Source organism: Scatophagus argus, chromosome 7 (assembly GCF_020382885.2).
Source record: "Scatophagus argus isolate fScaArg1 chromosome 7, fScaArg1.pri, whole genome shotgun sequence".
Lineage (NCBI taxonomy): Eukaryota > Metazoa > Chordata > Actinopteri > Scatophagidae > Scatophagus > Scatophagus argus.
In genome coordinates, this window is record NC_058499.1 from 21,834,893 (window position 1) to 21,851,540 (window position 16,648).

At 40.5% G+C, this 16,648-nt stretch overlaps 1 protein-coding gene across 1 annotated transcript in view; it reads left to right on the forward strand.

Moving 5' to 3' along the window:
* Positions 1–13,891, forward strand: part of tead1a (TEA domain family member 1a) — a 39,447-nt gene extending 25,556 nt beyond the window's left edge. Inside the window, exons 5-12 of the mRNA XM_046394073.1 lie at positions 1,411–1,542; positions 1,733–1,782; positions 2,776–2,837; positions 4,816–4,943; positions 6,155–6,328; positions 8,880–9,020; positions 9,126–9,278; positions 9,388–13,891. Coding sequence (XP_046250029.1) covers positions 1,411–1,542; positions 1,733–1,782; positions 2,776–2,837; positions 4,816–4,943; positions 6,155–6,328; positions 8,880–9,020; positions 9,126–9,278; positions 9,388–9,501 — 954 coding nt within the window. The 3' untranslated portion in view covers positions 9,502–13,891. The remainder of the gene's footprint in view (positions 1–1,410; positions 1,543–1,732; positions 1,783–2,775; positions 2,838–4,815; positions 4,944–6,154; positions 6,329–8,879; positions 9,021–9,125; positions 9,279–9,387) is intronic.
* Positions 13,892–16,648: the final 2,757 nt, after the last annotated feature.

Consider the following 16,648-nt stretch of genomic DNA (forward strand, 5'->3'; position numbering starts at 1 on the left):
ATGAAAAGAGTGGAATCAATAATAAATGTGTCCTACCAACAACACTATCGCCAAACGAAACTGTTTTTATGACCTGCTTTTTGAAAGATCTGTATCTTCAGTAGGAACAAATGGGCTTGTGAGAAATGGACCGACACCTTATTGTTGGCCTCATCTTTCAATAAATGACTTGGAAGATTATCCAAAAAAAGTAAGAATAATTAAATTATCAAAGTAAGTAATGGATGCTCTCTACAGCAACACTATAGCATTACATATGGATTCGCTAATGACACATCAAAATTGTACAGCATTACAGTCTGATGTAAGCGCTTTCCCCGCTGTTGGATTTCCAATTAAAACTATTACACATCGGTTGCTCGTTTCAAAGAAATGACTTCAGGTCCAGGATCTTATCAAACCCATATGTTTCCTGGTATTTAATATGAAAATCCAGCATGATCCCCATCTTAGTACCTCCTATAATGTTATTACCTCCCCTAGGAGGAGAGATTTCTCTCAGTGCCAATTAACTTGAGTGAAGCTGCCAATTAGTGATCCCCCAGCCCCTAATTCCATTTCATTCAGTTGTTTTCTGCTCACAGTTTCATGTTGAGTTTAGATGTTACAAATGAGCACAGGAGTTCAGACTTACTGGAAATGTTGCCCTGAGGCAGCAAACAGTTCACTGTTTTGTGGGAAGTCACAAAACAGTGAACTCTACTGCTTGCTTTGTGTTCTGCTCGCCACGGATGCTGCTTTGACTTCCCCGTAGGCCACAAGCAGGACCAAGCCACCACACCCAAACTACACACTCATAGAGACAGGTATATTACCGGTATCTAAATTCTCTGCAACATCTTTTGCTGATAATTAGAAAAGTTAGAATGGTTAACAGGGCCTTACCCCTTGCGTTGCCTGGGTAGCTCTGATTGTCAGGATTATCAGCAAAAGCACTGAAATGGTGTCAGTTTTTAAAATTTGTTTTATTCCTCCAAAGCCCTGTGTTATATTTCCTGCAATTTCCTCCAGCATTTTAAATCAGTGTTTTATTGTCAATAAAGCAAGTTTTCTGAAAATGTACCAACAGGTTGTCCTGTAGGCAGATGAGCCCCTTGATACTGGGCAGTTTACCCAAATTGTTGTACTTAATTTGTATTATCAAAAGGTAGCAGGATCCACCAATCAAACTAACAACTTTTATGTTTTTTCCCTTCAGGGTTATTGTTTTATTACTAAAGATAATTCCAGTCATTCTTTTCTTTCTCCTCAAACTTTTTGGAATTTCCTGCTTTCCTTTATCCTTTGGATTGGCTCATCCATTAGAGTCATGATTTTTTGCATTTAGTTTGGGTTTTAAGTGCGTAGGACCAGAGGACCAGTATATTTGTTACGATGATGATAATGGACGTGTTGTCTGTTGCCGTGCAGGACCAGAATGCCAAGGAGAAGGCTCTGCAGAGCATCTCCTCTATGTCCTCAGCTCAGATCGTCTCGGCCACTGCCATACACAGCAAGCTCCTGCCTGGAATAGTACGGGCCAGCTTTCCTGGCAACGCACAGGTAACGCGCGCACACACACAGTGTTCATTCTCTTCAAATAAATACAGGAAACACAAGAACGTGAGTAATAATAAAGCGATTTTTGTGTATAATCTGGTATAATGCTTAGTTTGAAGCTCGAGTACACGCATAGCAGCACACCCACCAGTCCAGTGTATTAATGTGAGCGTGTGTGTGTGTGTGTTTTCAGCTGTGGCAGGGGATGATTCCTGGAGGACAGTCCAGCTCCACCACAGAAGAGTAAGTGACACTTGATTTAAGACTAGCAGTGTTAGCAGATTAAAATCACTTAATTTGAAGGGTCAGCTGTTCAAACTTTCTTAGTAGCGACTGAGCTAGCTAGCAGTCTTTAGTGACTTATGTATCTTGTTTTTATACCATAGGGAGGTAAAGACAACTTTTCAGACAGTCACTGCTGATAACTTTTCTATTAAGGCCTTAGCACTTCAATTATGAGATCAGAATACACAACATCAGCCTAATAATGGCTCAGTACAACAGATACGCGATACTTAAAACTGAGCATCGGATACAACCTCACACCCTGCATACATGCCTCCTGCTCGCGCACCCACTCGCATGATTTATACCAAGAGGCAAAGAAGTTCATTGTCATTGTCCAGTGATGATGCTCCAGGTAAAAACTGCGCCAATATATGTAAACATTTGTTGCTGGCCCTGGTTAGTGTTTGAGGAAACAGGTACATCCATCAAACATGATCACCTCAACTGATTTTTGTCTTTCCTCATCTTGTCCATTGCTGACTGATTTTATTGTCTGTGATGAATATCATATGCACATGTTTTGAATCTAATGGACTTGGATCCTAAATCCTGATGTCCTGCTGTTTTCTATTTTTCATTAGTTTATATTTGTACAGTTAGCGGGATATAAATGTACTGCAAGATCTAAGCCTTTTCGTTTCATTGCTAGCTGCTGTTATATGACCATGTGATGATGATGATGATGATGATGATGATGATAATGATGATGACGACAATGATGACGAAGATGATGATGATGATGGCAGTAAATGGGGCTGCTGTAGCTTTTACAGAACTCAGAGATGCTCTTGACATCTGTGCTCCTGCTACTGTCCATACAAGATAAGAAGCAGAATTTCTTCCTGTATAATTTAGATAGAGTGTGACTGGCCCTACTACTGTGTCTCTTCTTCTTTTTAATGCTCTCCTGTCCATCTGTCTGTCTGTCTGTGTCTCGGTTTCTTTCAGCATCAAGCCGTTCTCTCAGCAAGCCTACTCTGTGCAGACAGCAGGGACCACCACAATCTCAGGTGAGACTGACGAAGGTACAATTATCTCCTTTCTGTAAAGTGAACAGGCGGTCCTCTCTACTGCCATTTGGGCCTACTGGCTCTCTACAGGGTAGTTTTTCACTTTGTCTAAGCTCGCAGCTCCCCGCTGCACCCTGAGGTTTGTCTTGTGAAGAGGTCAAACTGGTGTCAACCTGACTTTTCTTACACTCCTGAATAGTTTTTTCTTATTTCTAGGCCTAACGCGATAATTACAGTATTGACTTTATTATTTTAGATGACCTGGATAAATTTTGTTGACCTTGATGTCGCCTGTTGTGTTTGCATTTGTGTTTGTTTAATTTAAAATGTCACCAACATTTTAGCCAACGGGGTTAATCAACAGGGTTTTCTGTATGATTATATGACTTTGGAGCAGCTTCCAAGCACTTCTTTTTGCAGTTTGAAAGGATGCACTCACATTATTACGCTTTTATATTATCTTTGCATTAATAATAGAAGGTCTTAATGTGACAATAATATTGCTTATTCCAATTATTTCAGGGACAGTATAACATCCAACACAACAACAGTAGTTACCGGGTGAACTGAAAGTACTTTTTTTACTAAGAAGTTACTACATATCATTGGTGTGATTTTTGGTTAAGTTCACATTTGTGTTCTTCAGTGTGCGTTGTGTGTGACTGAACATGCCAGTACTGTAATCTGCTACAATTTGATTGGTGCAATATCTGTGTGGATGAGCACCAGAAAGTCATTTTTCCCTTAACTTCCGCCAGGCACACAGGAAGTGGTTTGAATCACAGTTTTGGTCATTTGCCATTACCACAACTGGACTCATCACTGAAGTCGGTCTGCCTCCTTTCTGTGACAAAGCACTGAGGTTGCAGAAGCAGCCGATGACTCGGCAGTTGCTGAAATAGCAGAACAATGAGTGTAGAAAGCAATTTCTAGTGTGGATCAGCATTAATGTCAACAAGCTAGTCTAATCTGGTTGGCTGATTCTAGTGGGAATATGTTCTTAGAGTAGAAGGCTCAGCTAACTAGCTTTAAATTTCAGAATGGAAGATAAATTTACTGGCAGGTTGAGTCCTCCCAAGTGATGAATGTTGTAAAGGGACAGCCTGTTTAAATTGCTATTAGTCGATAATCAGCACTATGTGGTGAAAAACCTCTCATGTCAACGTTCAGAGGCCACACAGGATGATGTTTTCCAGTCAGTAGCGCACCACAGACAGTGTGTCTCTTAGCATAGCCTGCAGGATATCAGTCAGCTGCTGCCATGGCGGACAGTAACCACACACAGCCATGGCTTTACTCCTTTTTGATGCACAACACCTGTTGTATCAACATGGATCAACCAAAACTACTTTTCAGGAATTTAAGAAAACAGCTCACCACCTGTATTGTTGATGTGTCCCTGTGAGGCTGTAAATTTTAGTCAAAGAGTGGCGGTTGCTGTCTGTAACAATAGCACAAATGGAGTATGTGAGCTTTGAGTCAGCACCTAAAAGACTTAATGTCTTCGTCATTGTTACACCTTTACACCTACTTTTGTTAAGCTCTTTTCATTGCTGCAACCCCAGTTCAGTCAAGCTTTTTCCATGAGACTGCAGTAATGGCATAAATTTTACACATTCATAGCAAAGAATAATGCTAGCATCACTGCTAACCCTGTACAATAGCATGATTGTACATGATGTCAGTGGTGAAGTGAGGTTAAACAGACTGTGAGTGTGTGTGTGTGTGTGTGTGTGTGTGTGTGTGTGTGTGTAATACTTGTTGTGGGGACCAGCCTTGCTTATGGGGACAAAATGCAACTAGGATGAAGACTTGCTTTAAGGTCAGGTTGAGGTTAGGGTTTGGTTAAGGTCAGGGTTAGGATTAGGCAAGTAATGTTTATTGTTATGGTTAGAGGGTGGTTAAGCATCCAGGAAATGAATATAAGTCTATGTAAAGTCCCCAAAAGTGATGGAAACACGTCTCTGTGTGTGTCTAGGCTATGAGCCTCCTACTGCAACCCAAACACACAGAGAGCCAGCGTGGCAGGGTCGCTCCATCAGTACCACCAAACTACGACTGGTGGAGTTTTCATCTTTCCTGGAGACACAGAGAGAGCAGGAGGCGGTGAGTAACAACCCCCCCCAACACACACACACACACACACACACACACACACACACACACACACACACACACACACACACACACATACACACACACTGCACCAGTCTACAATAAGCACTCCCTATTGTCCCATAAACAGAGATGACAGATAACCCCACAGTAGACAACAGCGTTAAAGCCTCTGTGTGTATCCTAGTATGAATAACCTTTGTAAAGCTCTATCTCGCTGTCTGTTCACTCTATCTATCATCCTGCCACACTGGGGACGTGCCGTCATTTTTCTACCGCAGGCCCACAGACAGCTGGTGTTTGTCTTGCTGCCTTCTGTTTGGACAGTTAAAAACCTCAAACTGTTCTATGTTGACTTTGAAATAGACTCTGCTGTCAAAAGGTGTCACCTTTGCTGCATAATTTTACATATGGGGCCTCACAGTTAGAATTATTTCATGCAAAGTATATGTATGATTTTATAGACAATGGCAACTGTAGTCGTACACATGATAATTGTGAATAGAAAATTCATAAATTATTTTACAAGTAGGGCTGAATGATTTGATGAACGCATCAGTAGACAACATAATCATGATAACGTTATACCAGTTATAATCACAAAATAATTTTCTGCATGAAAAAATCTGGTAGACTGAAAGGTAGTAGGTTTGGTCAGATCATTTACCAATTAGATTCAGTGATGCATGATTAGAATAGTGTTTTATTGGACATCAGAAGTACACACACAAGTATAACAAGTACGGTAAACAAACTTGACCTAATAGAAAAAAAATCTTCTATTTCGTGGGCCAAGAACTTTTTCTGTTTATGTTATGTGGTAAGAGGTATCAAGTATTACATACTAGTGTTGTATCCAGGGTTAAAATTCGCCTAGGGTCACCCTTGTGGTCGAGTGTTGTCATGGGACAACTTTAATTTCTGTGTGGTCACTTGGCTGCTTGTCTTTCTTGTCCCATGAAGTCCATCTGTTTAAGAGTACCAAATCTCATGCAATAACAACATTTTAAAAATCTAAATTATAATTTAATGTATAGAATAACAATACAGAACAAGGTTCAGCTAAGGGCCCAGCTGCTAACCAGAATGTCAGAAATCACTGTGTTGTGTCTGTCAGTCTTTCTTTAGCTACTGTACTACCAGAGTGTCTACACTTTTTCTGCCTCCGTTCCCAACTTATTCAACTCTTTCCCTCTCCTCAGTACAACAAGCACCTGTTTGTGCACATCAGCCAGAGCAGCCCGAGCTACAGCGACCCTCTGCTGGAGTGTGTGGACATCAGGCAGATCTACGACAAGTTCCCAGAGAAGAAAGGTGGTCTCAAAGAGCTGTTCGGCAAGGGCCCGCAAAACGCTTTCTACCTGATCAAGTTCTGGGTGAGCAGGCAAACACCTAACCTGCTTCCTGTTTATGGGAGAGTGTGATTCGATTTTATTTTGCTTTCTATATAAGCTTCAGATCCATCTGGTCTCAGTACAACGTACAAAGTATGAAAATGTTTCTTTGGCAATTTTTGGTTTTGAAATTTTCTTGAACAGGGTCAGCACATACCACACTTTTCCCCTGTATTTTTCCACCAAGTGTCATGCTTTTGTCTGTACTTACAGGTGTGTGTGTGTGTGTGTGTGTGTGTGTGTATGTGTAGGGGGGGTGTCTGTCTGTCTGTCTGTCTGTGTTTGTCTGTGTTGTGTGTCGTGTCCTTCCACCTGGGATATGGAGGTGGTGGGTTGATGAAAGCACAGTCGCTTTGTTTGAACACCTGCTCACCTCCTGACTCACAGGTTGCTGTCTAAACCTGTGCGTGTGTATGTGTCTGTGTGTGTGTGCCCACACGCGCACGTGCACTTGTGTGCGTGCATGTGTCACCTCATTGTTCTTACTCAGAGTTGCAGTATACCAGAGGGCTTTCAAAAATCCCACACAGCACACATTTAGCCATTTCTTTCCCATCAGGGCTTTGTTGACACTTTCTGATTTTTCATCAGTTCGGCACAGTTTTAGTTTCATCTTTCACTTATATATGATAAGTGTCTCATACTTGACAAGGAAGACAAGGATTATTTACACTTGTGTTTCACTGTTATTTTCAAAGAGTGTGTCAGGACAGAGATGCTTACATAATGAAATAACAACATTCTGATTAGCTTTCATGCAGAGGGCAAATTCTCCACAGTAGATGTACTATGTACTTGGTGTTTTTTATGTAATCTGTGACCCTACAAAGTAACATATGAAATGCTCACCAGCTTTGGAAGTAACCCTTGCTTAAGTTACTTCTGTGGCCTAGTAATTTGGTTATCCCAACATGCTAATGATGGCAACGTACATCACAGCAGACAAATCTGCTGTTATCCAAATCCACTGCTTACACTTGTGCATTCTTGTGTTTGACTTTGAAAGGTTAAAGAGAAGAAACCAACACTGAAAAAGACCTCCGTGTCTACTGCTTCAGCATGTGAAGAAGTTCAAAGCATGACAGGCCTGCTGTGCTGAGTTACAGTTACACCACAATTCCTTTTTTTTTGGGGGGGGGGGGGGGGGGTTGTAACAAATAGTAGTTATCAAAAGTATGTGAATGTAGCTGTGGGGTTGTTTACAGTAGGATCAAGGAGGACAGAAGCCTGCGGGCCTGTGAAGCAGGTTCAGTATAGAGTAAATGTAGGAGTGATGAGATGTGATTGTAGCATGAAAACAAACAGAGAGAGGAGAGTGTGTGTGTGCGCGCACACGCGTGTGTGCATGCGTGCATGCGTATTCCTGTAGTTGTGGGGACAAAACTCTGTTTCCACAGTCACATTGTGAGGACCCCCCTTATTTATGGGGACAAAATGCAAGCCCCCACGAGGTAAATCATTAAATATTAGAGTGAAGACTTTAAGGTCAGGTTGAGGTTAGAGTTTGGTTAAGGTCAGGGTTAGGATTAGGCAAGTAATGTTTATTGTTATGGTTAGATGGTGGTTAAGCCTCCAGGAAATGAATGTAAGTCTGTGTGACATACCCAAAAGTGATGGAAACACGACTCTGTGTGTGTGTGTGTGTGTGTGTGTGTGTGTGTGTGTGTGTGAGTGAGTGAGCCTCCCCTCTGAATTTAATTAAAAAGCCCTCTGATCTACCACAATGGAGTACGTTCCTGATAATCTGCTGCTTTAAGAGAGCACAGTTTGATGTGTGTTGTGTGTGTGTGAATTTACAAGTGGGTGACTTAGCATATGGTGTGTGTGTGCGTGTGTGCAGTCACACTGCTCCTCAGAGAACTCATTACAAATAGTACAAACCCTTCTTCACTTCTCTCAGCCTGTAATCCAGGTGCAGCATGTTCTCACTGCTCTGATTAAACAGCTTCAGTGACACAAAGTTACATCTTGTTTTTGCCCTGTAGTATCTTCCAGTATTTTTGTAAAATAGATCAGTATCTCACTGGTTAGGGTCTCTTTCTTGATGGTGTGAAATATGTGAAATATGACCCTGCAGCAATTATAAAGCTAAAAAGAGATGATAAACGCTGTGCGGCAGGTTTCAGACCAGTTAACTCTCAAACAGGGCAGACCGACACACCAAAAAATTAGAGATTATTTCACCCATTTATTTGATGAAAACTGAGCTCCTATTCCACATTGTTTCTTTCACATTAACAAAAATGTGTTTTTGACTCGAAGATGACTTTGGTGTCAGTTTTAGTGTAATAAGAAGATCTAGTCAGTCTCACCCAGATGCCACAGGCTATTTGATGTCATGGCTGAGCCACCAGGCTTCCAGCAGAGGGCACTGTTGGTCAACTTTGATGGCAGAAAGCAGCAGTGATCCTTTTTCATGTTGGTTGTTATTCTTCTGGGAAAGCAGATGGATTTGATTGTTGGATTTTGATCGGTGGCATTTATACTGTCATTAAAGGTGCAGGCAGTGATTTTTTTGCTCTGTGGTTGCCAGGCGGACCTGAATTATAACATGCAGGACGATCCCGCGGCCTTCTATGGTGTCACCAGCCAATATGAGAGCTCAGAGAACATGACCATCACCTGCTCCACCAAAGTCTGCTCCTTTGGCAAGCAGGTGGTCGAGAAGGTGGAGGTGAGGATGGATTCAATCTGTTGTGGTTGTGTGCTGTTGACCTTAATGTCTGCTGTTCCGTGCACACAGAGGGTGATAACTGATTTCTTTCTGCTCCTTTCTCAGACGGAGTATGCAAGGTTTGAAAACGGACGCTTCATCTACAGAATCAGCCGCTCTCCGATGTGTGAATACATGATCAACTTTATCCACAAGCTCAAACACCTGCCTGAGAAATACATGATGAACAGTGTGCTGGAGAACTTCACTATTCTGCTGGTGAGGATATCCGTGTCTCTGTCTCTGGCTGTGTTACAGTTTGAATAAATGAATGCCTTTTGTGTGTATATGCATATTTAACACCTCACACATCTCTGTGTGTGTCCAGGTTGTGAGCAACAGAGACACTCAGGAAACCTTGCTGTGTATGGCGTGTGTGTTCGAGGTGTCCAACAATGAGCACGGAGCACAGCACCACATCTATCGACTCGTCAAGGATTAACCCACATACACACACACACTGAAACAAACACACACAAATGGCCTTTACATGGTGATTAATGGTGACTTTGGAGGTAAAATGTCTGAAACGTGAAAAATGTCTACAACAGTGTCTTTCAGCCAATCACCTTGACTTCAGTGAGGATGAAAATAGCTGCATTTCCACTGCTGCTTCTAAAACATCACAGCAATAATTGGCTAATTTTAATTAACATCAGATATGACACAGTATGCTGCAGAATCCTCTCCAACAGGAGCATTTTAACACAGAAATGTTAACCCCAACCTGAGCATCCGACGCTCATTGGCTATAAAAAGCACAGTGGTGGTGGTGCAGCCATAGAAACACATCAGAATCGCCCTGGGTGGTTTTCCCAGTGACATCGTGACTCTGATATCGTCAGGAGAAATGTCTCCTGCTAATTGGTTTCTTCCCCTCTTTCTCCCCATAAATTTGTATTTTGCTGATCCAACAATGGAAATCAAAATGATATTTCTGTCATGTACTTTTGGGAAAAGAACCCAGGACGAAAAGCAAAAATCTCACAATTTTTGCCCCCCTGTGACAAAAGTGTGTGTGTGTGCGTGTGTGTGTGTGTGTGTGGGTGTGTGTGTGTGTGTTATCTGCCAAGATACTGACGGACACTGAAGGTCAGACCCTGTGTATCATCAATAACCAGAGAGGGAAATGACACTCCTGCATTATCATATAGTACAGTATAGAGGTGGCTTTGTACAGGTGGCCACTGCAATTTGTGTGAGCTGCATTCTTGCACAAAAAAGAGGTTTGTCCCAAAGAAAAGAAATCAAACTTTTACCTTTTTGTATGTTTTCTTTAAAAAAAAAATAATTAAAAAAACAGAATAGCTTCTAAACTTTGGGAAATTGTTTATTGATAGTAGCATAGACTATATTTTAATTCCAGGAACACTATCAAAACTGTATGTTAATAAGAAGATATAAGTGAAATTGAACAATTCAGGTACCTTTTTGTGCAACCAGTGACTCTTTGTCAAGATTGAATAAATAAATAAGCATGTTAAAGCTATAATCCTAAAGATTTCAGTTCCTGGCTGTTTTGGCGGTCATTTCATGATTGGCTGATTACATGAAAATCTATAGGATTATGACTTCAAATATCAAATACATTGTGGCCAGGCCATGTGGAGGCACTGTGAATCTGTACGTCATTCATGATGTATAAAAGAAAAATATGTCAAAACAAAATGTTGAATTTTTTTTAAATCAGGTCTCACTTTGCTAATTAGACTTAGATTAGTTTAGTATTCTTGCACCAGCTAACTTGAGCTTTAACATGTCCATACTGACAAACGTGTTCAAGCCTGAAATGTTAGTGTGTCCATATATTTCAGCTGAAGATTGCCCAGACCAGAAGCCTTGGCACTTGTTTTTCATTATGAGAGTTTTCCACATCAGGACAGCTCGTTGAGTGCTCCTTTATAACTCTAGAGGATAAATGAGGAAAATGGACACAGTTCCCTTTAATCTGTCCAGGACTGGTTTCTTTCACTGAGATAATATTATGTCTGAATTATAGTCATTTATAATCAAAAACCAAAAACTGTTGATGAAGTGTACTGTAGCAGGTGATTGGTTGTTTGTCTGTGTCATGCTCAGCAGCATGAAGTGCCTTTAGTTGGGAACAGCAGTAGACATTTCTAGTCTGTTTCATGTAAGTCCTAATAATTTGGTGTTGTGGACGGTGCATAGACAGGCATTTTAGTGAATATACAGAACACATCATTTGGTATCACATGCTCCAGTTTTCAGTGTCTGGGGGTGAAGTATCTAAATTCTATATTTAATGGCTGTTTCTTGGTGTATTTTGTGGACATACAGCACTAAACCATCATGAAGAATTTTAACTGCTTTTATATCCTGCAGGATGTTAATGAGACACATTCTTGTTTGCTTGGTATTTGATGGCAGCATTTACATGTATTTGCATTTGTGTATTACACGTACATGTGACAGATTCATGTTGAAACAGCTTGTCTAGTGTCTCTATGTTTCTATGAAATGCAGCGTGGGCTTGTTACTACTACAGAAGACCAGTTTGAAACTGAAAGTTCACTTTGATCAGTTTTTGATTTAGAATCAAAATGCTGATAGCCCTACCCTTGTGTGGGTGTCACTGTTGGCTTAATTAGCTTAGCACAAAGACTGGAAGCTGTCCAAAGTTAAAAAAGAAAGGAACTTTTCTTACATCCGCTCAAAAAACAAATAAAACTTACTGGTGTCAGGCCAGGAAATACCCACATTTACACACAGCACACTCTAAAACTTGTTTTTACACTTTTTCAGCAGGGATTAAATAACCATGTTAAGATGGCTTCAGAGGTGATGATAGGCGGTCTTTCTTATAGAGTTTTCACACTGCACTTAGCCCAGGGCTAACAGCATTAGGCATAACAGCATACAGGTTATACCCTGAAAGTAGGCTAAACAAAGGGCTTAAAGAGTGCCAGTGAGAAACAGGGCTACTGTAAACAGGTGTCATCAGCCATTATTTTAGTCGGTAAACACTAGTCACTTGTCCCAGCAGGCATTTAACCCAGAGCTCGTAAAGGTGCGGTGTGAATCATATGGCCCTGGATAACCTTGGGTTAAAAGGGTGTCCTTATCCCGGGCTGAACATATACAGTGTGAAAGGCCTTTTAGACTTTCTGCTAAGCTTAATTAACAAGCAAGTTTAGAATAAGACCATCTGCGTTTTATAATCAAGCAAAAGTCTTTTTTTTAAAATATTGAACAATTTCCTCAAAACTTAAATGAAAATAATTGAATGCTACCTTGCAATAAGAGTCCAACATGGCTAAAAATGCATCAACCCTGGTCTTTCTCCAGCAAGTTAGCCAGATAACTCTGTAAACGTTCAGTATGTCCATCGCTGCAAAGACCCAAACAAATGCCAAAATGATGTGCATGTTAATGAATAAGGCCCAGAGGTTTTTAAAATCTTACAACAACGGAGTACACAGTGCCAATTAACACGGTGCCAAGACTCACAGGATCACGTTGCCTGTGTGACCAGCTGGGATGCTATTTGGTGTCCGGAATCCCAGCGACTTGCAGAGAAACACTGAAGTAGCCAGCTGTTAAATATTTGGTCTGAACGAGTAATGACTCATATCTGACTCCGACCTGGCGTTTTCACTACTTGTTTAAAGACTCCTGTATGTGTTTCTCGAGGTTACAGCCACCTGTCCAACAAGACACAACCCTCTCAACACACCGGTGTATCACTCAGTCAGGAAAACCTGTCTCACTGTCCCTCCTGCCTGCAACTTTCCCAGAGTTCTGTCTCACGCGTTAGCAGTTTGCTGTTTGCAGGCAAACTATGACAGCTTCACAGCAGAGTACCAACATGTAACATGTACGTGATAACCTAACACACAGCCACAGCGGGGCTGAATTTCAATAATGACCCTCTGTCTGGACATTATCTACCACCTGCCTACCAAAGACAGCCATCATGTGACATGAAGTACAGAGGAAAAGGCTGGATTACAAGCTGGAGTCTTACAAGCTTCTGCCAAAAAAACGTAGTGTTTCAAGGAAAAGGATTATCAACCTAGAAACACCTGAAACTTATGGGCTACACTAAAACTGTAACAAAGCAACGAAATAAACACAACGTTTTGGAAAGCGTTTCGTTTTTAACCTGCACTCACATCTTTTGTCTTTGAAGTCACCTTTTAATTCGATCTTATCAGATATGGACACCTCTTATCATCTTGGTTGGCAGCCCTGTATGAAAACTGGAAACTGTGATTTTGTAAAATGCCCTTAATATCTGATGAACTTTACATGGACTCAAGAAATTGTGCTCACACTATTAAAGTCACACAAAGAGTGGTGTATACACGGTGCCTAAACTTTGTTCAAAAAGTTCAGCGAACTGCAGAGTTTCTGAATCATCGTCGTCTGTGTTGTTAATGTCGTCTCGTATGTGCAAGTTGGATATTTATCTTCTTTTCAGAACCACATGTGGCACAGAGATCCTGTCTGTAATCAATTCCAAAATGGCCTTGAATCTTTCCGCTCCGGTGCATGTGCAGCACGTCTGTGAGTGCACTGAGGGTTTTTGATAAGGTGCTTTGTATAAAGGTGACAATAACGTTTATTACAGATGTTGTGTATATCTTTGATATTCTAATCTTTATCCTATTTTGCGAAGAAGAGAGTTCATTTAGGAAAATCCTAAAGCTAGTAATGTGTGTCTATTGGTACTGCACAGGGTCTGATCTTTGCTTTGTAACTTTTTTTTCCCCCTCATGGCTAAAAGTATGTTAGATATTTTCTAGCTTTGTAGAGACTTTGTACGCATATGCTATTCAGTTTAAATAAATGGTCAGTTCCAAACTGTGCTCCGGGGTTTTGTCTTTATTTACTAGGCCACATTAACAGTAATGTCGACAGTCTGAACTCTAAATCCACTATCAGTCAACTGAGAAAATGTGCTTTTGTTGATATTTGATTAAAATGATATATATTAACATCTCCCTCTCATATAAACTGTTAACCACTTGACCGTTTATACAGTTAGATCACACACTGGTGTTATATAACACAGTACTTTTACTGAAGTGCTGTAAAAAATTGTGGTATTTGCACTTTATTTGAATATTTGCATTTTGTACAAATTTATACTCCACACAGCTCCGAGGTGGACATCGTTCTTTTTACTCCATTATTACCTTTCAGACTGCAGTTTTTGCAATGAAAGCCATGTATCTCCATTTTAAATGTTTCAGATAAACTTGATGATTAAACACTTCTTAACGTTTTGAGAAACATAATTCCTTCTTTGGATTAGATGTGAAATGCATTGTCACAAAGTTAAAAACAGCTCATAAGAAGTTAACTTTTTAGAGATAAGTGGTTCTCCCAGGACAGCCATGCTACAAACATATGATGATCTTATAGATCATGATTCAATAAGCCAAGTCTGAGAAAAACTGGAGATCATTTTGTCATAAGTGAATGTGGTGTAAATGAACCTCGCAATGAGTGTGACTCCAATAGTGCAATGTCTTTTATGAACACCAGAGGGAGCCATACACAAAGAATTCAGCCCAAGGCACCATATTTGTATTCATAGCATGACAAACCTGAAACATCACTTTCATGCATATATTTATATTAACAGCCCCCATCAATCACATTCACTTGCTCTTTCATAGATTTATTACCACTTCTCAGTAAATTCGATGACACACACACGCACACAAACACTCTGGGCCATTATAAGCCTTTTTGTTTAGCTTTGTCACAAGCTCCTCTTTAATTTTGGATTCTTCTCACATTGGTCTGTGATGTTTAGGAAGGGAACCCATTTTTTGTGACAGCATGTTGAGTGTATGGGTTAGTTAGAACTTGCTTTGTGGTCACACAACAACACTGGATGCACCAAACCCTTTACAACCAATAATAAGTCTGCAGGTCAGACAGGCCTGATGACCTCACAGGAAATAGTTCTGTTATCTCACACCCCAGCCATAGCACTGACAATCCCCTTTATCCAAATCTACTGTGTTTGTAATGCTTGCTCTGAATGTGTGTGCACATGCTGCTGTGTGTAATGTGTGTAATGTGTGTATGTGGACATGTGCATATGCATGGTAAGTTTTCACATCCCCAGATGGTTTTCTAAGCAGTTATTTTACCAACAAACCTGGTTTGATGCATCACTCTGAGCTACAAACAGACTAATGGCTGCTGGGGATGAACACATGCCATTAATGTAATACTCACACACACACACCAAAACACTCTTAATGCAGATAAAGCCTTTTATGAGTTTCATCGACCAGATTCTGGACTGAAATAGTTGAAAGAGCAGATTACGGGGTCAGACACTACATGAGCACCCTGCAGGGTGTAATAGATGGATCCCCTTCTGCCTCTGCTCGGCCCGGCTCAGCTTTATCACAGCGAGACACTCAGCCGTGTGTGAATTATGAAGATGAAACTGTAAAACAATGCAGACTGCGGTGTAACAGTGCTGAGTAAGAGCTTCATCAGTGTTTTAGCTTCAGGCTGTGCTTCTTCTTGGCTTGTAACCTGGACTCATTAGTTGTAGCTTGCGTGGGACATCATGAAGAAATACTGTTGAACACACCCACAGAATACAGAACTGCAATGGAAAATGTGAGATTCGCAAAGAAGAAAACATCATTTCACTCAAAAAATCAAAAGAAAAAACACACAAATACACTACAAGGTGCTATATCACGGATTATGGGTTTGTCTCTTTCTTTGGTGAGGTAGGCTGTATTGCAAAAAAAGAGCATGGTTTATAGACAGTGGTGGAAGAAGTACTGAAATCTTTCGCTGTGTATTTTCTAAATCAGCTTTTCAGTAAGTGGTCTGAAGTGAACACCCAGTTTTCTTTTCACATCAGAGATTTGTGTGTCTGTTTTGGCTTCTTACTGCCCTAAAAGATAAGCAGAATTTGATTCAGACAGCTGCAGGATGGTTTGCTCACACTGCCTGGCTGCTATAGTCTGATCTTATTACTATCAAATGTTATATTCAATAATGAAGATTTTAAGTTTTTAGGTGGTTCAAGTAGTAATGTAAAAAATACCCAAATTGAAGTAGAAGTTCTGTGTTCAATAATTCACTTTAAGTGAAATTATTATAATTATATTAAGTATTATGATGAAAATGCACTTAAATTTCACTACACTATAAGGACACTTTCATTTTGTTGCACTATTGTAAACAGTCTATTTTATCATTGGGTTAGTCGATTATTATTGATGCAGTATGTTAACGATGTATATGGAGCTGATTTGAAGTACTTTATAGACTGTAGTCTAGAAAAGTAGGGGAGTCTAAGTATAAAGGAGAATAAATACTGAAATAAAGTACAAGTACCTCAAAACTGTACTTAAGTACAGTCCTTCAGTAAATACACTCTGTTACTTTCCACAGGGCTGCTGATGTTTAACACTGGCAGCACGTGTCATCCATGTAAAAATGATAAGTGTGTGAATGGCAGAGACTGAAACTGCAACTGGCAGCTTTGAGATGACTGATCAGACAAACACTCTGATTGTAAAATGAGGCAATCAGCTGCAGGCAACCTTTTCTCCACACTGACAAACTCAACACAGACT